Below are 27,540 nucleotides of genomic sequence, written 5' to 3'. Positions count from 1 at the left end.
GACATCCCTATTAAAAATTATACATTTTACTGCTGGGTTGTCCTACTCCTTCCCAACTACTGATCACAATTATTTTTAGTCCATTAAAATGCACTCAAAAGCAAGATATGAGTGACTTTTTTTTTTTCACAAGAATCGGCGCGTATGGTCGTAGTAGTTCTATACAGCATGCTCTAATATTTTCATGTACATAAGATGTGTGATTGTAAATAATGTTAATAAGATGAATCCTTAATAGCATTCCCTTCATGAAAAAAGTAGCTTTTTTCATTAAAAATGTATTTTACCCAAAAATGTGTTACTCATTGAAAAACAACCCAAACATGGTTCATAGTTTTGAAAACCCAGAAATTGAGTTAAAATAATACCCCCAAAAATGGATCACCCTTCATAAAAATAAGTCAAAAATGTAAGCCAACACTCGCAACTCATAAATTGGGTTATCAAAATAACCCAATTTTAACCCAATTGCTGGTTCAGAAAAGGACAAACCCCTTATTTGAGTTATTTTAACCACCCCTATAACCCCAAAAATGGATTGCTCTTCATAAAATTGGGGCCCCGGTACAACACCCCCCCACTTCTACGCCCCTGAGCATGGGTACAGAAATATTGTGAACATGTACTTCCTCGGTTTCCCGATAGGGGGAGCTCCAATGTGAAGATAGGCAAACCGGTGTGTGAAAATGCTGAATGAGTGAGAAAGAGAAAGAGAAAGAAACCCAGAGAGAGAGAAAGAGGTGAAAACAGCACACGGAAAGTACATTTTTCTCCAACATTTTTTGACGGGTGACTTTGCAGTAGTACCCACGCAACTTTGGACGAGTGAATGCGGGACTGCAAGTTGTGAGAGCGTCCCTATTTTTAAACAGTTTTTTTTGTAGGGGGGGCGTGGACGTCGGAGGAGCTGCAGTGAGCGTGTTGCCTCCTGGCCGCACTTCCAGCGTGGAGTGACTGACGTGCACGCCGGATCGGCTTTTTTTTTTTGCAGGAATCTTTGAATTTTTTTTTTTATCCGGAGACTTTACCCAAACCGGTCGTGCAAGTATTTAAAACGAATCTTCTTTGGAGATATCCAACCCGTGGAAAGGAAGTTTGGAGCCAAAAGTGAGGATCTATTATTTCATTGTGTCAACACTGGCAGGTGTTGCGTTCACGTTCACTTTCGCCAACTCAACGGATTAAACCTTACATTTTTTTAAAGGGGAGGAATGTGTTTAATTGTGCCGCTTAGGGTGTTGATTCTCACGGGATGATGCGTTCAAGACGCCGGGTGGGAAAGTGACTGTGTTTCCGCGCTCCCTGAAGACACCACCGCCGATTGAAAGCATGACGAGCACCGGACCTGTCATCGTCTTCGAGTGGCTCAAGACCCTCCAGCTGGCCCAGTATGTCGAAGCCTTCGTGGACAACGGCTACGACGACCTGGAGGTGTGCAAACAGATCGGCGACCCTGACCTGGACGCCATCGGGGTCTACGTCGCGCACCACCGGCAGAGGATCCACGAGGCGGTGCGCCGGCTGAAGGAGGAAGCCAAAGACGCGGCGAACGGACTGTACTTCACCCTGGAGCCCATCACGACCAGCGGGCACATGCGAGCCTCCAAGTCGTGGACCGAGGTCAGCAGTGAGCGAGGTGGCCGAGGGGTGGGTTACATCGGGGCGCAGAGGAACCTGACCCTGGGCAACAACCGGAGGGAGATGGTCATCTACCCCAAACTCAAGCTCAAGATCATGATCCGGGATAAACTCATTAGAGACGGCGTTAATCTGGCCAGACTGCCTTACTCCAATAAGGTATGCTATGCTGCTTAATGCACCTTTTATATCATTACATCCAACTGCTATAGAGAGCATTTCCCATTATTTTACATGTGAAAAATTGTACATACAATACATACAGGTAAAAGCCAGTAAATTAGAATATTTTGAAAAACTTGATTTATTTCAGTAATTACATTCAAAAGGTGTAACTTGTACATTATATTTATTCATTGCACACAGACTGATGCATTCAAATGTTTATTTCATTTAATTTTGATGATTTGAAGTGGCAACAAATGAAAATCCAAAATTCCGTGTGTCACAAAATTAGAATATTACTTAAGGCTAATACAAAAAAGGGATTTTTAGAAATGTTGGCCAACTGAAAAGTATGAAAATGAAAAATATGAGCATGTACAATACTCAATACTTGGTTGGAGCTCCTTTTGCCTCAATTACTGCGTTAATGCGGCGTGGCATGGAGTCGATGAGTTTCTGGCACTGCTCAGGTGTTATGAGAGCCCAGGTTGCTCTGATAGTGGCCTTCAACTCTTCTGCGTTTTTGGGTCTGGCATTCTGCATCTTCCTTTTCACAATACCCCACAGATTTTCTATGGGGCTAAGGTCAGGGGAGTTGGCGGGCCAATTTAGAACAGAAATACCATGGTCCGTAAACCAGGCACGGGTAGATTTTGCGCTGTGTGCAGGCGCCAAGTCCTGTTGGAACTTGAAATCTCCATCTCCATAGAGCAGGTCAGCAGCAGGAAGCATGAAGTGCTCTAAAACTTGCTGGTAGACGGCTGCGTTGACCCTGGATCTCAGGAAACAGAGTGGACCGACACCAGCAGATGACATGGCACCCCAAACCATCACTGATGGTGGAAACTTTACACTAGACTTCAGGCAACGTGGATCCTGTGCCTCTCCTGTCTTCCTCCAGACTCTGGGACCTCGATTTCCAAAGGAAATGCAAAATTTGCATGGTTGGGTGATGGTTTGGGGTGCCATGTCATCTGCTGGTGTTGGTCCACTCTGTTTCCTGAGATCCAAGGTCAACGCAGCCGTCTACCAGCAAGTTTTAGAGCACTTCATGCTTCCTGCTGCTGACCTGCTCTATGGAGATGGAGATTTCAAGTTCCAACAGGACTTGGCGCCTGCACACAGTGCAAAATCTACCCGTGCCTGGTTTACGGACCATGGTATTTCTGTTCTAAATTGGCCCGCCAACTCCCCTGACCTTAGCCCCATAGAAAATCTGTGGGGTATTGTGAAAAGGAAGATGCAGAATGCCAGACCCAAAAACGCAGAAGAGTTGAAGGCCACTATCAGAGCAACCTGGGCTCTCATAACACCTGAGCAGTGCCAGAAACTCATCGACTCCATGCCACGCCGCATTAACGCAGTAATTGAGGCAAAAGGAGCTCCAACCAAGTATTGAGTATTGTACATGCTCATATTTTTCATTTTCATACTTTTCAGTTGGCCAACACTTCTAAAAATCCCTTTTTTGTATTAGCCTTAAGTAATATTCTAATTTTGTGACACACGGAATTTTGGATTTTCATTTGTTGCCACTTCAAATCATCAAAATGAAATGAAATAAACATTTGAATGCATCAGTCTGTGTGCAATGAATAAATATAATGTACAAGTTACACCTTTTGAATGCAATTACTGAAATAAATCAAGTTTTTCAAAATATTCTAATTTACTGGCTTTTACCTGTATAAGTGGTAAATCAGTCCCTCTGTGATTTTTGTAGGATTTGTTGTGACTATTGCAGCCTAAAGTTTTCCAAAAACCTTGAAAAATAAATACTGTATTGATGTTACTCGGGTAGCACGGTGGACCAGGGGTTAGTGCATGTGCTTCACAATACGAAGGTCCTGAGTAGTCCTGAGTTCAATCCCGGGCTCGGGATCTTTCTGTGTGGAGTTTGCATGTTGTCCCCGTGACTGCGTGGGTTCCCTCTGGGTACTCCGGCTTCCTCCCACCTCCAAAAACATGCACCTGGGGATAGGTTGATTGGCAACACTAAAATTGGCCCTAGTGTGTGAATTTGAGTGTGAATGTTGTCTGTCTATCAGTGTTGGCCCTGCGATGAGGTGGCGACTTGTCCAGGGTGTACCCCGCCTTCCGCCCAAATGCAGCTGAGATAGGCTCCAGCACCCCCCCGCGACCCCAAAAGGGACAAGCGGTAGAAAATGGATGGATGGATGTTTTACTCGATTTATATCACCCATACTTATAAATTGACTCTAGTCCAGGCCTGGGCAATTATTTTGCCACGGGGGGTCAAATTTAGGCCCCATTTACACTAAGGTTATCCAGGGTAAATCCCACCTAACCTTATCCTTGTCCACACACACACAATGGTCGTTTAAAACCCCCTCCCTCCCTCCGTCAGCCGGCGCAACGCGACCTAGTACGCATGCACAGAAAATGCGCACATCATAGTCACCTTCAGTGTTGCTTTGTGTGCAAGTTCTTGAATTTAACTTATCTGAACAATATCCAGTGTTGTGGTATTTCAATTAACTGAAATCCAGTGTGCTGTGGGGCCCTATTTTAGTGAATCACACCTGAGCCATCATAAATTAAACAAATCTTCAATAAACACATTAAAGTACACAATGTGATAAAGAACATTTGACAATAATCAAACTAGGGATCTAGATATCTGGTCAGGACACTCCTCACTCTTTTGCCTTCACCTTCATTGTCCATTCCTTTTTGGTGACTTTATATACTCTGGACCTAGACGTTGAGTCCGCGACATACATGGCGGACAATAACTGATACAGTCTGCTTTGCCACTCCAAAAGCATTTGCCGTTTTCCATAGTTAGTCTTTCCTCGACGGCCAGGTAATACAAAGCACACGCTACCTTTTTTATCACATCCACGAGAGCCCGCATTCTCTTTGACTCTCCTCGACAAATGGACAAAGTTTTTCGGTAAGTAGAATTACAGCTGACCTGGACATTCGAAAGTTCTCTTGCCGTCTGAGAAGTGTTGTATCCCAAATAGCTGCAATCGCTTTCTCTTAAGGTATTCATGTGTGATTTCCACAAGAGTCTGTACATGTAGAAGAATGAAAAACACGGGCATGTCTGGGTGACTCGCCTCCATATTTCCAGTGGTTAGCTACGAGTTACAACCAGTTGTCATGAAGCGTTCTTTCCGACATCACTTCCTGTGTGGGTGCGGTCTTTCTGGCGTCTCTTCCTCTCCGAACTCAGTTTGTAAACAATCAATGAGTCCGTACAAAGCTAAGAGCTGGAGATACAAGAAATAGACGGTGCACTTACCTGTTTAAAATTTGTCCGAGGAAGGCAACCTTAAACGTTGGTTTAGTGTGGCTGAAACGGGGTTTAGGCTAAATAATTATTTGTTTCAGGGGTTATACGGCTTAGTGTAGCCATTGCCTTAGAGAAACGAATGTGTCTGGGGGCCGGTATATCTATTTTTAGGAACACTAATACAAAACCTAATAATAATGTATGATTGAATACTAAAAACGTTATGACACAGTGCCTTAAAAAACGGAATGGAATTTTACATTTTTTTACTGAATGAGACACCCAGAATGTACATGAAAATAATGAATGTGGGATTTACAATATTAACTATGAACGATAAAACACTGAATATTGATAACATTTGAACGTCACACCCCCTCTCGATGGACATATTTTACAATCAAGCGAAACGCAAAATGCAACAAACAGCGAAATATGAACGCTAAGGGTAAAAAAAACCCCACCTACAATCTGATATATCACTAAGCTTTAGAACTTTGTTGTAAGAATCTCCTTCCGCGTCTGTCCCTGATACTTGCATTTCAGGCTGACACTCTGTGGAAACGCTCCCCACCCACACTGCTTGGTGCCTCGTCTGAGTTGCTGTGACTTACATTACCATAGTACCTAATTAGATTACCATAGTAACTAGTATATCATGCAAATTTCCAACCATTGAAATACTTTGTATAGTTCAAGACTTACGCTCATTTGAAAACATCACTGCACATCATAATGGCAGCTACAGTTTCCATCTTAAAGATCTAAAAAAAATATTTGGGAATGTCCGGCGGGCGAGATTGAAAAGCCTAACGGGCCTTAATTTGCCCAGGTCTGCTCTTGATGGCAGTAAGAGCTCATTGTGAAAATTCTGTACTGTGTTAAAAAATTATAATAGTAGTAACTAGAAAATGCAATTTCAGTATAAATCGCATGTGAATGCTAATTAGCTGAACTGAAATTCTAACAGTTAGCACTCAAGCCAGATCACGTCAAGCAACAAAATATATGACTCTTCAGAATCGTTTTTGTTGGCCAACTATGTTTATTACACAATGAATTTGACTTGGTACTGTCCTCTCTTTGTTCATACAAGAAACAAAGAAAAACTTAAACTACCAGGGAGCACAGTCCCGTGTTGGTCATCTGCGGCGCCATCTTGGTATGAAACAATGGGGAAACATTAAAGAACACAAAGACATAATAGACATAAGGAGTGGGTGGTATACCGGTATTATGAGTTACACCGGTATATTTTAGAAAGAGATGTATTTTAGACAATACCGCCATACCGATATATAATATCTTCTGATGCTTCCTTTGATAGTTACTCCCACTGTTTACCCGAGCTTCATTGAATTTCTTCGCTTTGACATTCAGAGCACAGGACAGAAATCACAACGCATCAACAACACCCGCCGCTGGTCTTCACGATGCTTTGTTTTAATTGTGTGAAAGCTTTCACACATATACGATTCTTTAAACAGTCGGAATAATTAACAACAAATCAATGATTGAATCCAAACACTACCCCGTTTGTGGACAATACAATATGACAGCCATTGAAGTACAGTGCATCTCTTAATTAACAAGAGGTAAAGCTAACAAATATAGTTTAGCAAAGAAACCCTTGCTGACGTCACACGCCACTTGGCAACAGAGACCCCCTTTTAAAGGCACACACACACTGCTCTCATTATGAAACTTCTCTCAACTGCATATGACATATATTTAAAGTTGTTCTTTTAAAAGTAACACATTAATTAGTAATGAATGACATCTATTAAGGAACAATTCCATTTATAATTAAATGACTTTTTTTTGGTTAAGTAACGAGTAACTATAATTAATTACTTTTTTAAAGTGATTTTCAGAACACTGGTAGTACAAGTCATGTGGTGTGCAGTTTAAACTAAACATTTGGCAAGTTTTGTTTAAAATACCGATATATATTGCATATCCCCATTCGGCCTAAAAATGTCGGGATATCAGTTTTGGTCTATCGCCCAGCGCTAATAGACATTAAAGGAGCGCAGTGCTGATCCAACAAGCTGCCACTTTTAATGCGTTGTTTCTACGTACAGCTACAAAAGTAAAACAAAAAAAAAGAGCAAACAATACACAAGCTCAAAAAGCTAGCATGCTAACAGTTAGCATGCACGAATTACCAAAATGTATGACTCTTAGGTGTGTATTTTCAAAATGAGCTAAAAAAGCTCGCATGCTGACATGCTTACATTAAAATGTCAACAGTTGGCATGCTTCGAATACCAAAATATGACTAGCATTTTTTAATGCGATTGCTGAAAGTGTTATTTCGATGTTGATGATGTGCATTTCCATCCATCCATCCATTTTCTACCGCTTATTCCCTTCGGGGTGGCGGGGGGCGCTGGAGCCTATCTCAACTACAATCGGGCGGATGGCGGGGTACACCCTGGACAAGTCGCCACCTCATCGCAGGGCATGATGTGCATTTATTAGGGAAAAAAAAGAATGAAGGCTATGGTAAGCAGAAAAAGATTAGTTTATTTCAACTATTTTCCCTAAAATCTGCACAAAGCGTGTTTTAACCAATTACTCGATTCATCTGACCAAGTAATCCACAGTTTACTGGATTACTAAAATAATTAATAGCTGCAAACGAGAGTACAGCTCTCACATTTCAGCAACCATTTTACTATATCTTTTCAAAAGAATACTACAGAAAGTCAACTTGGATATACTTTTAGTGTGGTTTGTGTAGAGCTTGAATGGCAGTATAGATTTACTATCAATACACAGCGATTAGTGTCTGAATATTTGGCAACACAAGTGAGTACAGTGAACAATTGTTTTCAAAATGTCAATGTTTGGTGAGCACTGTTGTTTTTTTAGCACTGCCTTAAAGGCCTACTGAAATGTGATTTTCTTATTCAAACGGGGATAGCAGGTCCATTCTATGTGTCATACTTGATCATTTCGCGATATTGCATTATTTTTGCTGAAAGGATTTAGTAGAGAACATCGACGTTAATGTTCGCAACTTTTGGTCGTTGATAATAAAGCCTTGCCTGTAACGGAAGTAGCAGACGAGTAGCGTGACGTCACAGGTTGTGGAGCTCCTCACATCCGCACATTGTTTACAATCATGGCCACCAGCAGCGAGAGCGATTCGGACCGAGAAAGCGACGATTTCCCCATTAATTTGAGCGAGGATGAAAGATTCGTGGATGAGGAAAGTGAGAGTGAAGGACTAGAGGGCAGTGGGAGCGATTCAGATAGGGAAGATGCTGTGAGAGGCGGGTGGGACCTGATATTCAGCTGGGAATGACTAAAACAGTAAATAAACACAAGACATATATATACTCTATTAGCCACAACACAACCAGGCTTATATTTAATATGTCACAAATTAATTCCGCATAACAAACATCTCCCCGCTCCTGTCCATAAAACCCGCCAATACAACTCAAACACCTGCACAACACACTCAATCCCACAGCCCAAAGTACCGTTCACCTCCCCAAAGTTCATACAGCACATATATTTCCCCAAAGTCCCCAAAGTTACGTACGTGACATGCACATAGCGGCACGCACGTACGGGCAAGCAATCAAATGTTTGGAAGCCGCAGCTGCATGCGTACTCACGGTACCGCGTCTGCATATCCAACTCAAAGTCCTCCTGGTAAGAGTCTCTGTTGTCCCAGTTCTCCACAGGCCAATGGTAAAGCTTGACTGTCATCTTCTGGGAATGTAAACAACGAAACACCGGCTGTGTTTGTGTTGCTGCAGTCGGCCGCAATACACCGCTTCCCACCTACAGCTTTCTTCTTTGCTGTCTCCATTGTTCATTGAACAAATTGCAAAAGATTCACCAACACAGATGTCCAGAATACTGTGGAATTTTGCGATGAAAACAGACGACTTAATAGCTGGCCACCATGCTGTCCCAAAATGTCCTCTACAGTCCGCGACGTGACGCACAGACGTCATCATACCGAGAGGTTTTCAGCAGGATATTTCACGCAAAATTTAAAATTCTACATGCCAATCCGGCCGTATTGGCATGTGTTGCAGTGTTAAGATTCCATCATTGATATATAAACTATCAGACTGCGTGGTCGGTAGTAGTGGGTTTCAGTAGGCCTTTAATTCTTTTGGGCACGGGACTGAGCAGAGCTGCACAGGTTGTTTCTGGGATCCTCTTCCACCCCTCTCCATGATGACATCGCCAGTGGAGCACCTTGCACTCTTCCACCTTTCTGGGGTTTGAGGAAGCCCCACAGGTGCTCATTTGGGTTCATGTATGGAGGAGACCAAATTTGCATTCAACTCCCTCAGCAAGGCACTGTATTTTTGTTCCTTATGTTGGAAAACTAGGTTTCTCCTTCAGAATGTTCCAGTACGCATTGACTGGCATCCCTCATGCCGCCCCTGACCATGGTGAGATTTTGTTACCCACTTACCACTTGTGTTGCCAGAAAGCAGGTGATAATGTTGCGATTTGGCAGCCAAGCGTTGATTCATGGCTCTAAATTAGCGGCTTAATCGAGTGGCAGTGACACGAAATGCTGTGTTCTAATGACAAATGTACTGCTGTGCTAAGAATCTCCAGGTAAATGTCAGGACGCGTTGAAGCTGGAGTGAGCGGTGAGTGGCTGTCACTGTGAATGATGGCCACGCAGTTGGTGCAAATCAATAAGTTGAGCGAGAGAGAGGGGGAGGTCTACCATCATCTTGTCTCGGAGCTGTACATTTTGATTATTAATCTGCCCTGACCTCACCTGTCCCCTCCCCATCAGAACGACTTTTCTTAATAAGGCCGCTTCTACACTAAGCCTGCTAAGGTTATCCAGGGTAAATCCCACCGAACCTTATCCTTGTCTACACACACACAATGGTCATTTAAGACCCCCATCTCTCCGTCTGCCGGCGCAAGGCGACCTAGTACGCATGCGCAGAAAATACGCACGTCATAGTCCCCTCCAGTGTTGCTTTGTGTGCAAGTTCTTAAATGTAACTTATCTGAACAATATCCAGTGTTGTGGTATTTCAATTAACTGGAATCCAGTGTTCTGTCTGGCCCTATTGTAGTGAATCACACCTGAGCCATCATAAATTAAACAAATCTTTAATAAACACATAAAAGTACACCATGTGATAAAGAACATTTTACGTCAATGAATCTAGGGATCTAGATATCTGGACAGGGCATTTGTCACTCTTTTGCCTTCACCTTTATTGTCCATTCGTTTTTTGGTGACTTTATATACTCTGGACCTCGACGTTGAGTCCGCGACATACATGGCGGACAATAACTGATACAGTCTGCTTTGCCACTCCAAATGCATTCAATGTTTTCTTTAGTCTTACTTCGACGGCCAGGTAATACAAAGCGCACGCTACCTTTTTTTTATCACAACCACGGGAGCCCGTATTCTCGTTGTCTCTCCTTTGACAAATGGACAAAGTTTTTCGGTAAATAGAATCACAGCAAACCTGGACATTCGAAAGTTCTCTTGCCGTCTGAGAAGTATTGTATCCGAAATAGCTGCAATCGCTTTCTCCTAAGGTTTTCATGTGTGATTTCCACAAGAGTCTGTACATGTAGAAGAAGGAGAAACACGGACATGTCTGGATGACTCGCCTCCATATTTCCAGTGGTTAGCTCCGAGTTACGAAACCGCTTTATTATGAAGCTGGCTGTGGCGCGGTCTTTCTGACGTCACTTCCTGTGTGGGGTGCAGTCTTTCTGGCGTCACTTCCTCTACAAACTCAGTTTGTAAATGATCAATGAGTCCATACAAAGCTAAGAGCCGGAGATTCAAGAAATACTTACCCGTGTAAAAAATTGTCAGAGGAGGGGAACCTTAAACGATAGTTTAGTGTGACTGAAACGGGGCTTAGGCCAAATAATTATTCGTTTAAGGGGTTATCCGGCTTGGTGTAGACATAGCCTCAGACACCTTTCATGTTTGTCGACAGGCCGTCGTTTGAGGAGAGGTCATATCCTCTCATTTTACACGCTGAGGGTCTTTAAAAAAATGTTTTGTTTTTATTTTGCCCAAATGTTATATAATTTGGTGTTTTGATGACACACTTGTAGCCAAGTGGTGCCAACATAGCTAGTAGGCTGAGACACCAAACTGAAGCTATTTATGTTGCTTTATTTCAAACCTTGTTGTATCCCTCCGAGCCCTGTTTTCCGGTCATTTCACAAATTTGTATAAGAAAAAAACGTCCAGAGTTTAAAAAAAAAAAAAAAAAAGTCGTCCTGTGCTGCCTAAGACCGCCTAAATTTGCACACTCCAATGCCTTATGATTAAGTTCTTTGCCGTAGCCGACTGAGCCTGAAGTGAGGCGAATGTGTGAAAAGTTCAGCGGCTGTCGCTTTGTCAAGCAATGGTCGGCCTGACTGACATTTTAGCCTCTGGTTTAACTCCGTGTGTGATGCCAGTGTGCGTGTGTGTGTGTGCTTGTGTGTGTTTGTATACATCCAGTTACCCCTCATCTGTCACTCATTAGCTTTCTCAGTCACGTCAATCATGGTCAAGGCTCATTTAGCCTGATAGCAGTCTGCTTTTTTTTAGGAAATACGCTGCAAAAGTGTGATTCAATGATCCTACACCACGGGTGTCAAACGTACGGATCGGGCCCACGAACAGGTTTTTTCTGGCCCGCGAGATTAATTAGCTAAGTATAAAAATGAACCAGAAATTCTTGACTGAAAGAAACAGCTGTTCTAAATGTGTCCACTGGATGTCGCAATAGTAATTCTTTGTATCTTTGTAGATGATGCTACATATGTTCAAAATAAACCACATGATGTTAGTATATTAGTCGAGGAAAATGATCAAACTACATAAATAACATACTGTATTTTGAGTTTGATATCATTTTTTTATTTTGATAGATTGAAAATTAACACCAATGAGTTGACTGACGAACATTATCACATAATGTATTCAGAAAATATAAATAACGACAAATAAAGTATATTAACTATTAACCGCAACAGGTAATTGTAAAAAAAACTACAACATTATGATTTGTACAATTTCAGAATGTGCTTGTTTTATTTTTTAAACAAAGAAAACAATCTGAAGTTGTCTTTATTTTTAGGTTATCGTGCCGTGATTTTACCAGTCCGGCCCACTTGTGAGTAGACTTTTCTCCATGTGGCCCCCAAGCTAAAATTAGTTTGCCACCCCTGTCCTACACAGTAGATGACAGGAGCACTTTTACTCAATTTTTGCACTAGATTTCTCCATAGACCAAGATTCAATAAATGAGAAGAGTTCTCTGCTTTTTTAGCGACTCACTGCAAAAATAATAGCCAAATATATGACAGCACTGAGCGCGCCGGCGTTTTTTGGTATCTGCTGCAAAAATCTCTCACGTTTTTTGAACTGAACTGTCACAGCACTGCTATTTAAGTGGTCATTGTACTGGCCACATTTCAATGCTGTTATAATATGACCAAATTCTGCTATTTTAATTGTCATAGATCCTCTGTACGACAGAAGTAATTCTGCTGTTTTGGGAAATTACTACAAACAGACTAGTCCAAGTTCTTCTATATGACATAATTATGCTGTTAGGGTTGGGGAAGAGATCTTGCCCCATGTGGAGGAATTCAAGTACCTCAGAGTCTTGTTCACGAGTGAGGGAAGAGTGGATCGTGAGATCGACTTACGGATCGGTGCGGCGTCTTCAGTAATGCGGACGCTGTATCGATTCGTTGTGGTGAAGAAGGAGCTGAGCCGGAAGGCAAAGATCTCAATTTACCGGTGGATCTACGTTCCCATCCTCACCTATGGTCATGAGCTTTGGGTTATGACCAAAAGGACAAGATCACAGGTACAAGCGGCCAAAATGAGTTTCCTCCGCCGGTGGTGGGGCTCTCCCTTAGAGATAGGGTGAGAAGCTCTGTCATCCGGGAGGAGCTCAAAGTAAAGCTGCTGCTCCTCCACATCGAGAGGAGCCAGATGAGGTAGTTCGGGCATCTGGCCATCGGAGGTGTTTAGGGCACATCAGACCGGTAGGAGGCCACAGGGAAGACCCAGGACACGTTGGGAAAACTATTGTCTCCCGGCTGGCCTGGGAATGCCTCGGGATCCCCCGGGAGGAGCTGGATGAAGTGGCTAGGGAAAGGGAAGTCTGGGCTTCCCATCTTAGGCTGCTGCCCCCGCGACTCGACCTCGGATAAGCAGAAGAAGATGGATGGATGGTAAAGGATCTACAGCAATGGTCCCCAAACCCGATTCTGGAGTTGAAAATGCATTTGTTTGAAATTACATACGTTTTTTTTATAATCTTCCGGTATCTTATTTTGAAAGAATCCCCACCTCTGCTTATACGTCACACTATCACACTTGCAGGCCGTGAGCCAATCTTTGGGTTCAAAAAGGTCAAATCTGTCTAATAAACCAATATTTTCCCCCAAGTTTTAAACTCAACATTAGGTATATGCGATATGCCTAAAATCTCTGTAGCAATGTATAAATCTATCCATCCATATATTTTCTACCGCTTGTCCCCCTCTGGGTTGCGGGGGGTGCTGGAGCCTATCCCGGCTGCATTCGGGCGGAAAGCGGGGTACACCCAAGTCACCATTCACCATCACATTCACACACTCGGGCCAATTTAGTGTTGCCAATCAACCTATACCCAGGTGCATGTCTTTGGAGGTGTGAGGAAGCCCTAGTACCCAGAGGAAACCCACGCAAACAAGAACATACAGTACAAACTCCACACAGAAAGAACCCGAGCCCGGGGATCGAACCCAGGACCTTCGTATTGTGAGGCACATACACTGCTCCAACGTTCTGCCCTACATCCCAATATATTATTTGGTAAATAAATGATAATGGAAGCATTTCAAAACGAGTTGCAAAGGCTCTTAATTTGGCTGCTGACGTATGCGGTAACATATTGCATCATTTACAGTTATATTATTTTCTCAAAACTATTATTAATGTTTTTTCTAATTTACTGTTAATATATGGTCTGTTAAAATTTAATAAGCACTTATTATTTTGTTGTTTGGCTAATTTACTTTAGTTTTGGGCGATACTACAAATTTGGGAATCGATCAAATACCAAGTAGTTACAGGGGCAGTATTGGTCATGCCAATGCTGATACTGATACATTCAACATCACATTCAACATCATTGAATGATTACATTTTTGATCACAATTATTATCAGACAAAAAACAGGATAGCAATGTAACATTATCAATTAAATATTTAAATTATTTCCTACTTTTGGCTCCTTCTCGGTACGGGGAATTATTTCCTGAGTTTGTAAACAGTAACAAAAACGAGATAATATTTTTTGATGATAAAATATATCGATATAACTACTGGTGTATAAACAATATACTGATACTATACATGGTATGGTTAATGTTGATATTTGTATCGATTCACAAGTCTTGTTTATATTCAAGAGCTCAAGCTTAGTGGTTAGCATATCCTCCTACGTAGTGTGTGCAGCATGTTTAGCTATTCCTCATCTTCCAGTGATGATATCAGTAAGAAACATTTATTTTCCGCCATAGAGGCGAGGATTGCTGACTTAGATGTGACTTTACACTTGGGATAGGGCTAGAATGTGTCGTCAACATGCATTTTCCCAATATAACGATAGCATTGAAGCTCTATCGTGGGCCAAAATGATACCATTTATATTGTTTATTTTCGTGCAATCCCACTGAACATGCAGGCAGGTGTGTAACTTAAGGGCCGGATTTGGCTCAATGGCTGCCATTTGCCCTGAGTAGACAAGTCTAAACGAACACCAATGAAGTGGTCCATTTGAAAATGAATTCTAGTGTGACTGGGTTCACCTTGAGTTCAAGTGTGAACACTTACACAGACTGAAGGTAAGATGACTGCAAAACACACAATAAATCACAAATATGTAGCAGCAAATGTACGCCTATCTGTCATCTAAGTTGGCTAAAATACCAAAGTGATCTTATTTTGATCCGGATCAGAACTGAACCACAAAACCCAAAATCAGTGAAGTTGGCACGTGGTGTAAATCGTAAATAAAAACAGAATACAATGATTTGCAAATCCTTTTCAATCTATATTCAATTGAATAGACTGCAAAGATAAGATATTTCATGTTCGAACTGGAAAACTAAATTTTTTGCAAATATTAGCTCATTTGGAATTTGATGCCTGCAACATGTTTCTAAAAGGCTGGCACAAGTGGCAAAAAAGACTGATAAAGTTGAGGTATGCTCATCAAACATTTATTTGGAACATCCCACAGGTGAACAGGCTAACAGGTGGGTGCCATGATTGGGTATAAAAGCAGCTTCCATGAAATGCTCAGTCATTCACAAACAAGGATGGGGCGAGAGTCACCACTTTGTGAACAAATGTGTGAGCAAATTGTCGAACAGTTTAAGAACAACATTTCTCAATGAGCTATTGCAAGGAATTTAGGGATTTCACCATTTAAGGTCCGTAATATCGTCAAAAGGTAAGCGATGATATTACTGACCTTGGATCCCTCAGGCGGTACTGCATCAAAAAGCAACATCAGTGTGTAAAGGATATCACCACATGGGCTCAGGAACACTTCAGAAAACCACTGTCAGTAACTACAGTTGGTCGCTACATCTGTAAGTGCAAGTTAAAACTCTACGCTGCAAAGCGAAAAACATTTATCAACAACACCCAAAAACGCCGCCGGCTTCTCTGGGCCCGAGCTCATCGAAGATTGACTGATGCAAAGTGTAAAAGTGTTCTGTGGTCTGACGAGTCCACATTTCAAATTGTTTTTGGAAACTGTAGACGTCGTGTCCTCCGGAACAAAGAGGAAAAGAACCATCTGGATTGTTATAGGCGAAAAGTTTAAAGGCCAGCATGTGTGATGGTATGGGGGTGTATTAGTGCCCAAGGCATGGGTAACTTACACATCTGTGAAGGCACTATTAATGCTGAAAGGTACATACAGGTTTTGGAGCAACATATGTTGCCATCCAAGCAACGTCTTTTTCATGGACGCCCCTGCTTATTTCAGCAAGACAATGCCAAGCCACGTGTTACAACAGCGTGGCTACATAGTAAAAGAGTGTGGGTACTAGACTGGCCTGCCTGTAGTCCAGACCTGTCTCCCATTGAAAATGTGTGGCGCAATATGAAGCCTAAAATACCACAACGGAGACCCCGGACTGTTGAACAACTTAAGCTGTACATCAAGCAAGAATGGGAAATAATTCCACCTGAAAAGCTTCAAAAATTGGTCTCCTCAGTTCCCAAATGTTTACTGAGTGTTGTTAAAAGGAAAGGCCATGTAACACAATGGTAAAAATACCTCTGTTCCAACTTTTTTGCAATGTGTTGCTGCCATTAAATTCTAAGTTAATGTTCCAAATTGCAAATAATCATTAAGTATCTTGTCTTTGCAGTCTATTCAATTGAATATAAGTTGAAAAGGATTTGCAAATCATTGTATTCTGTTTTTATTTACGATTTACACAACGTGCCAACTTCACTTGTTTTGGGTTTTGTACAAGTGTGAACATATGCAGCATATGGTTATCTATGTGCGGTTTTGTGGAGATCCAAATAAGGATTGGCGTACATATATTTACTCAACTGTCAGCTCTTTTTTTGCCGTCACGTCAGCTTAGAGTTGAGCATGCATGCCTTTTATAAGCGCGTCCCGTACATTCTGCCACTTTGGATAAATGAATCCTAGAGAGATTCAGGATTTGTGCTAGGGATTATCTGTCAAACCAAGGCCGAAACAAGCAACTATTTGCGTTTTTTTTTTTTTGTATTCATTTCAAGACTGTAGCTTTGGCATCGGCAGTCTCGGGGGAGGTCAAGGTTTTTGTCTCTCACTCTGTAGACTTGAATTGGCTCCACCCCAGTGCTTTTCTCCCCGCAGAATGATGGAGCTTTGACCAACTTGGCCCGTGATTGGTCTAGAAGATACAGTAACTCCCTCTTGAGATGAGATGCCACCCCCCCTCTCTCGGAGGGCAATTACTGGACACGCAATGTCAGTCACAAGGGACGGTCCTTGTAGAGGACGACCCGTCTCTCCATGTCTGCTTTCCTCCTATGAGCTTTAATGTTTTGTGAGACAATCCACTGAAAGAGCTGTGCTCCTTATCAAGGCCTCTGAGAGCCATTGTGGAGGATTTCGTAGCGCGTAAACAAACACTTTCCAAAGCCGTCATTGGGGAGCAATATCTGCGTCCTGCTTTTAAACATACCGACTAATAATGTTGCTTGATTGAAAAATAACAGCACAGGAGTCAAAGCTATTTGTTCTGCTCCTTGACATGTCCAAGTCTGATGGCAGAGACAGCACACGGCGACATAATAATGGTTAGTACAGAGTGTCTAGGGAGGAAGTAGACGCTCAACAGCAAGGGGCTTCTCTATTGTTTGCATGTCCTTTCACTGCTCGTCTGTTTTGCATACTCAATTTCCGTCCATTGAAAGAGACAGCGGAGGCAAGTGTCCAGCATTGTCATGATGAGAGAAGGTGGCGGCGGTCTTGGAAAGAGAAGTTGTGAATAGACGGGCATCTTGTTTTTATTGTGCGGATGATCTTTGGATGGTGATAAGGTGGTGCAGTGACGGAGGACAAGTTGTAAATGGTAAATGGGTTATACTTGTATAGCGCTTTTCTACCTTCACGGTAGGGATGGGCGATATGGCCTTTTTTTAATATCTCAGTATTTTTAGGCCATATCGCGATACACAATATATATCTCGATATTTTGCCTTCGCCTTGAATTAACACTTGATACATATAATCACAGCAGTATGATGATTTTATGTGTCTACATTAAAACATTCTTGTTCATACTACATTAATATATGCTCATTTTAAACTTTCAGGCAGAGAGGGAAATCACAACTAAGTCAATTTACCAAAAGTGTATTTATTAAACAGTTATTAAGCAGTGGCACAAACATTCATGTCATTTCCAAAACAGAAAGTGCAAGATTGTCAGAGACATTTTAAAACAAGCTATTAGTGCACTTTTGTGCATGATGTCACTAAGATGACTTATCAAAACAACACTAAATTAAAGTGGACTTTTTGTACAGAACGCCACTACAATAGTTTAAAAACATGATGTCACACAAGATATTTCAATAAGTGTCAAATAAAATTGAACTACATAATAGGAAATCAAATAGTGTTCGTCCTTCGCTATGTGGTAGGTTCCTGCGGACATTATCTCCTTTTGTTGTCGACTCTTTTTTTCATACGGTGTTGATCTGGAAATGGTTGCTTGGGCATTTTGATGGTGTGGCACCGGCCGGAGATGTTGACATGCGGAGTAAGCACTCTTCATTCTCTAGCAGGTGACTTTTCAAATGATGCTACATACTACTTTTTGTAGAAATGCTTTTGCCCCACACTTGACATATTACGGTTGTCTGTTCGACATATTCCCACTTGAAGCCAAACCACCGCCAGACGATGGACCCCCTGCTGTTTTTCTTGGGAATTAATTATTCCTTCATTTGTTACCAGATTCGCACCTTCTTTCTCTCGTATTACCACTCGCACCACAGTTAACGTTACCCATGCCGCTACCTCTCTTCTCCGCGAGGGCGTATACGTATGTGACGTATGTCGTGACAGTATGTGACGTGTGTAGAAGGTGCGCTTGCTGTCTGTGAGAAGGAGACACAAGAAGGAGTGGGAAGAGCCTGTAGTGTAATGCCAGCAGCTAAAAGCAACTGCGTGAGAACGTGTACTCGAATATCACGATATAGTCATTTTCTATATCGCACAGAGACAAACCCGCGATATATCGCATATATCGATATATCGCCCAGCCCTACTTCAAGGTATTCAAAGCACTTTGACACTATTTCCACATTCACCCATTCACACACACATTCACACACTGATGGCGGGAGCTGCCGTGCAAGGCCCTAACCACGACCCATCAGGAGCAAGGGTGAAGTGTCTTGCTCAAGGACACAACAGACATGACAAGGTTGGTAGAAGGTGGGGATTGAACCAGGAACCCTCAGGTTGCTGGCACGGCCACTCCCTCACCCGCGCCACACCGTCCCGTTGTGTGTGCTTTATCTGATTCACATGGAACTGGAGAGTCTTAAGCTGTTTGCGGTGGAGTTAGCAGGAGGAAAGCTTGCCTTAATCTCACTGACAAGGCCCATTAGGAAAAAGGAAATACCCCATAGTTACCCCTCCACTATTCAGCCAGCGGAGTGCTCTTGTTGTATAGAGCAGTGGTCCCCAACCACCGGTCCGGGGACCGGTACCGGTCCGTGACGCATTTGCTACCCGGCCGCAGAGAAACATTAAATAATTTATAAACAACTTTATAACTTTCTCCTGTCCCACTAGACCAGTGGTTCTTAACCTTGTTGGAAATACCGAACCCCATTAGTTTCATATACACATTCACCGAACCCTTCTTTAGTGAAAAATAAAATGTTGTTTTTTTTCAAATTCAAGACAAAGTTATATGTTTTTGGTAACACTTTAGTATGGGGAACATATTCTAAGTAACAAAGACTTAATATAGAGTTATTTGGTTATGGTTATGGTTAGGGTTAGAAGGTTAGGGCCAGGGTTATAGTAAGGCCATGCCAAATAAGGCATTAATAAGTACTTAATAATGACTAGTTAAGAGCCAATATGTTACTAATTTGCATGTTAATAAGCAACTAATTAATGGTGAATATGTTCCCCATACTAAAGTGTTACCATGTTTTTTTACTGGTGCACAAAATGAACCGTGCATGAACATCACCTTGTTCAAACAACAAAACCAACACAGTGCATAAACTCACAACAAATTACACACCTGCAAATGAGTCTGACTTTTGCTGTTGCCGTATCCATTATACACCGATAGGGAGAAATTTTTATTTACACGATGAGTCGGGTGTGTTTGGACCTCCGCCGAACCCCTGAGCTCGACTCACCGAACCCCTAGGGTTCCGATCGAACCCAAGTTAAGAACCACTGCACTACACACACCAATAAGCTTGTTTATATGACCCTAACCCTAACCCCAATAAAACTCCTCATAGGAAGTTGCCATTCGTTAAAATTTTTTCTAACTTTGTGACATGATACAAAGCACATTAATGAACATACAACATATAAATGTGACCGATTGTAGCCAAAGGCTGATTTCCATCTGCATCTCATTGCAAAGAAACAAGCCCCGCGCTCCCACTAATTCAGCGTTATAGTGAATTGTATTTTTCATGCACTTATTTTTGTTGTACTTTTCTGGCACAAGTGGAAAGCCGGTCCCTGAAAATTATTTGTCTCCAATAAACCGGTCCGTGATGCAAAAAAGCATGGGGATCACTGGTATAGAGGATCTTGGATTATTGTAAACACATTGGCAGATCCTTGCATTGACATTTTAACTTCCTAAAAGCCAGTTTTTGACACGAAAGACACTTGTTTTTTTTGTTTGCATAACAGGGCTATTTTCTTCAGAAATGTGAAACTGAAATAAAACAAATGTCCACCAGAGAGGCTGCTGATTCTCAAAATAAGAATGACAGTGAAGGGAGAAGTTCAGCTCACTATATAGTTTAGTTGAAGAGCCCTGCCTTAGGGGGTCCTAATTATGTTTACATGACTGTAATTGACATACAATTATTACATAAATGATGACTCAAGGACAATCTGTTGCAGCTGACTTGAGCCAAAGGCAGGGTACACCCTGGAATGGCCTCCAACCAATCCCATTCCGTTGTAATGTGTTTATGAGCGAGAGCAGGCCTGGGCAATTATTTTGACTCGGGAGCCAAATTTAGAGAATAAAATGTGTCTTGGGGCCGGTATATCTATTTTTACGAACACTAATACAAAACTTCACAATTATGTCTGATTGAATGCTAAAAACGTTATGACAGACCGCCTGAAAAAATGGAATGGAATTTTAAAATGTTTTACTGAATGAGACACCCAGAATAAACATGAGAATAAAGAATGTGGGATTTACAATATTAACTATGAACGATAAAACACTGAATATCGACAACATATAAACATCACACCCCCTCTCGATCGACATATTTTACAATCAAGCGAAACGCAACAAAAATGTGACAAACAGCGAAATATAATATATCACTAAGCTTTAGAACTTTGTTTTAAAAATCTCATTCCTTGTCTGTCCCTGACACCCGCATTTTAGGCTGGCCCCTCTGGAAACACTCTGTGGAAACAAACCACTCCCACACTGCTTGGTGCCTCGTCTGAGCTGCTGTGACTTAGATTACCATAGTAACTAATTAGATTACCATAGTAACTAGTATATCATGCAAAAGCGCAGATTCCGAACATTGAAATACTTTGTACAGTTCAAGACTTACGGTCATTTGAAAACATCACTGCACATCAGAATGGCAGCTACAGTTTCCATCTTAAAGATCTAAAAAAATTATTTGGGAATGTCCGGCGGGCCAGACTGAAAAGCTTAACGGGCCGCATGCGGCCCCCGGGCCTTAATTTGCCCAGGTCTGAGCTAGAGTATTGGTAGCAATGAGTATTCAACCGAGAAACTGGTGTGGGGAATTTGCACAGATTACAAAAAAATTACACTTTTGAATTGAAATGTTTTAAAATAAAAATCTTTGCATTAATTTTCTTTTATACCAGCCTACATTTATTTGAGGCAGGCCGCATCAAATAAATGTATGTAGAAGAAACTCTGCATGCACTCTGATTTCATTGTTTATAGCATCAGACGGAAACATTGTTGGTTCGTTAGCCCCTAAGCACTTATTTTTCAGACTTTTCCCATGTGGCAGTTCAGTGAAACAGCACTGGCATAGAAATTGGGTATCAAAGCCAACATTTGGCCACATTAAAATTAATCAGAGGTGGAGCGTTGCCTTTCAAGAAGTAAATAGTGGAAAAACAGAATTAATGTGTGACGTTTAGTACCCGATTCCTCTACCATTTTGTGTTGAAAGTACAGCTGTCAAATTTAAGGAGTTAACTTATGCGATTAATCACAAAAAATTATCGCATTAATCATGTATCAACTCAGATGAAACACCCAATTTATGGCTTTGCTGATTTTAAATAACTGACAGCATCAAGAAATGATGTTAGCTTGTGCTACGAACATGACGCTACTACCAAGAAGGTCTCGGAGCGGATGCAGGTCTGAAGCAAAGAAAGACCAGTGGGAAAGAGTTGTTACGAAGGACTTTTCAAAAGAAGAATCATGGAAACAAAATGTCTCGAAGTTCATTTAAAAGGATCTGCGAATTCTTAATACGAAGGAAATGACAGTTCGTGGACTAGCCGATACTGTTCCAGATGAAAGTTGCTATTGTTCTGTACAAGCTTGCCAGTAGTGTGGAATACAGAGTTATTGCTAATCAGTTTGGAGTGAATTAATGCAGCGTCAAGAGGTTTGTGTACGTTTTCTTATTTGCCTCGTAATATACCTGCTTCATTCTTACATCTCATTCGTATTTCGTTCGGGAGTCTGTAGGAAGCTCCATTTCCTTAGCTACCTTCTTAAATAAATCTGTTTCTTATTTTTCTCCCATCGATGCACTTCAAAATGTTCCGTTTTAATTTGGGAAGCACCAAAACAGTCTCCTTTTCATTCTAGTTGTTGCCTATGTTTTCATTGAATGGTATCTGCTTCCGGGTTATATCCCGTGCGTTGAGACTGGTGCATGCGCGATACAAAGGGTCCCCTATGGCAGCCCACACCCGCTTGAGAGATCTGGTTTCCAATCGCATAATCCAGGTGTGTTAGTCCGGTTTCTCAAAAAAATAAACATGATCAGATTAAGGTTTTTCCATGGGTTGTAGGATGCTTCTTGAGAGCCAAACTATCTGAGAAATCAGAGTAATTTAGTGCATGGAAAGCACAAAGCTCCTGCAACCAGCAGCCACTACAGTGGGGGAAAAAACTGAACTTTTTTATTTTTATGGTTTCTTTTTGTGTTTTTTTTAATGAAACTTTTTGAAATACAAGTCAACTTCTGACTTCAGGGTGCATTCTAAGATGTTGTCTACTTCTCCAGTTACTTCGCCTATGCTTTTTGGCAAACGCCCCCCCTCACACTTTATACCCAAAGGTACACAACTGGCGTTTTGCCACCCTGGAGGAAAGGGGAAAACGGTCGACAATAGCCTGACTGCTTCCCATTTCGGAATTCCCTTGAAAGCACTGTTTGCTTTAGCTTTATTAAGGGTTCCTTTATTGGAAGGTGCTCATAAAGGGGAAGTCGTAAAGAAGTCAAGGGCCCCCTATTGTTTTGAATGGCTGGAGAAAGTCAATTGAACAAGGGAGATGTTCATTTCTGTAGTAGGAAAATATGCTAAAAGTAGTAGAGAGATGCAATTAAGTTGACACTACTTAAAAGGTTCAGAATAGTCCAGTCCAGTCAAGTTGATTTATCCGATGGACCAACAAAGTGAAGGGTCACATAGAAAGAGACATACACACTCACTTAGAGGCTCTGTGTTATTTAAACAACGCGTATTTAGGGCCTTTTAAACCCCTCTTTGTTACATGAACGACACGTGTTTAGGTCTTTGAGTGCTGGGGTCTGATGGCTATCACCGTGACCCCTTGTGACTCCCCCCTGTGATTTTTGACCCTTCACTCGCATCTTTATGTTTTGCAGCAAGTCTAAAAGTCTTGTGTTGTTTATGGTATTGTTTATCAGACAGTTCCAAAGTCTTGACCAAGCACGTCTCCCGGGAGCGTGTACAAATGTGGGAAAGTTGCGTGTTACAGTGTGCTGTGTGTTTGCAGCTGGCCGTCTCAGTTGAGCAGAAAACGGGGTTAGAGGTGCCTATGCTGTTTTTCACATGATCAGGTGACTCCTCTTTACTGAGTACCATGGACATGTGAATGTGGTTAGCGGGACGACATTTCACAGGCCTCAAGTTTACAATTGGCTATAACTTTGCTGTGTGTTCTCCCCTTACAAGTCATAGACATGATAATATAGCGGTGTTTGGGCATGGTGGGAATGTGGATTTATACGCACGGCTGTATAAATGTCAGACCTTCTCGCCTTTCCGAGACGTATAGTGTTTAAATAGCATGCAAGACACCCAATAGTGTATGCCACAGAGTTTCAAATATTGGGAACATAAAAAGTCTGACACTGGCCTTATTTGCAACACCCATTCCAACTGTATATTGCAGCTTTCATTGTACACAATGTTAAGTCAATTTATGTTGTTAACATACTATTTACTGTACCCTATTGAAGGGGTTTACCTGGGCTGCGAATCTTTCAACAACTCACGATTCAGTTGGATTCTGATTCTTGAGGTGATGATTCGATTCAGAATAGATTCTCGCAATATATTACAGTGGAACCTCGACTTACAAACCTAAAGGCACTGTTTGCAACTTCCTTACAGTTACCGTATGTTCTGGACCATAGGGCGCTCCGGATTATAAGGCGCAGAAATCATCTTCAAGCCGCTTTCTGACAGTCGCTTCAGGATGCGCCGTTTTGTGGGCGGTCTTATTTACGTGGCTCACCTTCGGCATCGTCTTTTCTCCGTCATCCTTGTTGTAGCGGTGTAGCATGCAAGGATGGGAGTGGAAGAAGTGTCAAAAGATGGAGCTAACTGTTTTAATGACATTCAGACTTTACTTACATCAATAACGGAGCAGCATCTCCTCATCCGTGGCTGATTTGTGCAATGACAACACTGGAAATGTGTCCCGGAACTCTCTAATACTTAAGTTCCTTGGGTGAATAATGTCAACTCACTACACCGGTATGTTTTAGCGCTTTCATGGCGAGTTTACTGACAGATATAAGTAAGAACTCTGCGCTACTTTATATTAGAAATGGCAACAGCGGAGAATGAATGTCCCATAACAAGAAGATAGAGAAAAAGAAGAAGCTTATCGACTACGGTGTCATCACGGACTACAAAGGCGGATACGCGCAAATTTTCAGGATTTATGCAGATCCCAAATACAGATCAGCAGGTACCAGAAGGTAAGAAAAGTTGCTTTTGCATGATATTGCGAAACAAAACGCCAGATAATATGTCTTACCTTTTACACTCACCATAATAATACTCGTATGTTGAAGTACAGTACTATCCATCAAGCGGTGCGGCTTCATAGCTTAACAAAGTCTTACTAAAACATTTTGATTGATTTTTGAGCGCCGTGTGTAATGTTCTATATTTTCAAAGGAACATACAAAATGTTGGTGTTGTTTACTTGAGGCATATTGCAGTCTACACGTATCTCTTATGTGTGACTGCCATCATAAGATCGGTAGGTTGTGAGTTCAAACCCCGGCCGAGTCATACCAAAGACTATAAAAATGGGACCCATTACCTCCCTGCTTGGCACTCAGCATCAAGGGTTGGAATTGGGGGTTAAATCACCAAAATGATTCCCGGGCGCGGCCACCGCTGCTGCCCACTGCTCCCCTCACCTCCCAGGGGGTGATCAAGGGTGATGGGCAGAGAATAATTTCGCCACACCTAGTGTGTGTGTGACAATCATTGGTACTTTAACTTTAACTTTAATATTGCAGTCTATACGTATCTCATATGTGTGACTGCCATCTACTGGTCTCACTTATCATTTCACCATGTACCAAATAAAATATCTTCGAAGTCGGTAAGCACAACCAAAATGATTCCGTACATTAGGCACACCGGGTTATAAGGCACACTGTCGAGTTTTGAGAAAATGAAAGAATTTTAAGTGCGCCTTATAGTCCGAAAAATACGGTATATTTTTCAAAGCAGAAAATATAACACAAATACCACCGGCTAGCTTATGTCACCATTAGTGGTTTAACAGAACACATTTGTCTGACAATTGTTTATATTTTTCACAATTACAAAGTTTATGTAATACAAATGTTTCACTCACCCGGTCTCGTCAACGTGCATGCATACAAAAGCAGTTCAAGAGAAGCAACAAAAAATTTTCAGTCATGTTGTTGTTATGATAGAAAATACATTCAATGATAGCTGACGTTAGCTATCCAAATTGCTATTATTAGTCACTTGGGACTCCCAAGTGAGTATCCAATCACAGCGTAAGGCCAGCTAGAAGGCCTTATTGACAACAACTTGTGATCTGATTGGCTATCGCAATTGTCTATCAACTCTATGTGTCCGTTCACTTACAGTGCACGGATGTGCATTGTTGATTCTGAAGGCCCTGGGCAGATTTGGTACAGCATGGCAACATAAGCTAGCTGAATTTTGATTGGATACAAACTCTAAACTAAAAACAACAGCATTGGAAGGAGCATAATATGACATGAAGAGAATCTGAATACCTTTAGATATTTAGGGAAAATACATTAAAAATGATTTCTGGTTATGTTAGACCAGCAGAGAAGGCCTTGCTGGTCCTGACGGACCACCACTGGCCACTCACACTCATGTTGGTGCTGACTTTTCATAATTTGTTGTAAATAAAAGTTCATGTTTTGGCAGTAACTTAGTGGTCAGAAGTATTTTTGTATTCAAATAAGTTATCAGTAATTACATAGTAGCCGGAATGATTGCAGTTCCTCAGTCAGGGGACGGGGCTACCTTAGAGATGACCGTTAGACCCACGGTCTTCCCCGTGGCTTCTTACTGGTTGGACGTGGGAGGCGTCCAGGGTGCATCCTGACCAGATGCCCAAACGACCCCATCTGGTTTCTCTTAATATGAAGAAGCAGCAGCTTTACTCTTAATTCTCTCTCCAATGACAGAGCTTCTCACAGCCGGCCTCTATTACATGATCACTTAATTGAATACAAAAATACTTCTGGCCACTAAGTTATTGCTAAAACATGAACTTTTATTTACAGCAAGTGATGAAAAGTCTATTGTACTTACCATCAACACTAACACGAGTGTGAGTGGCTGCGAGGCGCCGACTAGCGGTGAGTATAAGGAAAGGCAAGGGGGAGTTACAGACAAATCCTTTAACACGTTCAAATCGCTATACAACTGACCAAAAACAGTTTTTTATCATCTCAGAAATATTTTTAAAGTGAGAAATTTGCTGTCAAAATTGGATCTGGAAATGATCATTCACACGTTCATTTCATCTCGTACTGACTACTGCAATTCTCTCTTCACTCTTTTCAACAAGTCAACGCTAAAGAGACTTCCGACGGTACAAAATGCAGCTGCCAGACTTTTGACTGGTGCACCCAGAACAGCCTATATCACCCCCATTTTATCCAGTCTTCATTGGCTTCCAGTCAAATTCCGCATTGAGTTTAAGATTTTAGTCCTGACTTTCCGTGCGTTGCATGGTGGGGCCCCTCAGTACATCACTGACTTGCTATGCCCATACTATTCAGGGCGCAGCCTGCGGTCTTCAGGCCAGGGTCTTCTAAATATCCCAAAAACCCGTTGAGACCCGGAATTCCAGGCTATAGCTCCCAGATTCTGGGACAACTTGCACCAGTCCCTCCTTGATCTTGACTGTGTTGACACTTTTAACAAACATTTGAAACTTAT

At 41.8% G+C, this 27,540-nt stretch overlaps 1 protein-coding gene across 2 annotated transcripts in view; it reads left to right on the top strand.

Moving 5' to 3' along the window:
* Window positions 1–709: 709 nt before the first annotated feature.
* Window positions 710–27,540, top strand: part of LOC133576485 (SAM and SH3 domain-containing protein 1-like) — a 487,427-nt gene continuing 460,596 nt past the window's right edge. For both annotated transcript variants that reach the window (XM_061929754.2, XM_061929753.2), the window contains exon 1: window positions 710–1,797. In XM_061929754.2, the coding sequence (XP_061785738.2) occupies window positions 1,330–1,797 (468 nt within the window). In that variant the 5' untranslated portion in view covers window positions 710–1,329. The remainder of the gene's footprint in view (window positions 1,798–27,540) is intronic.

This window comes from Nerophis lumbriciformis, linkage group LG34 (genome assembly GCF_033978685.3).
Source record: "Nerophis lumbriciformis linkage group LG34, RoL_Nlum_v2.1, whole genome shotgun sequence".
Taxonomy (NCBI): Eukaryota; Metazoa; Chordata; class Actinopteri; order Syngnathiformes; family Syngnathidae; genus Nerophis; species Nerophis lumbriciformis.
This window is presented reverse-complemented; position numbering and strand designations above follow the sequence as displayed.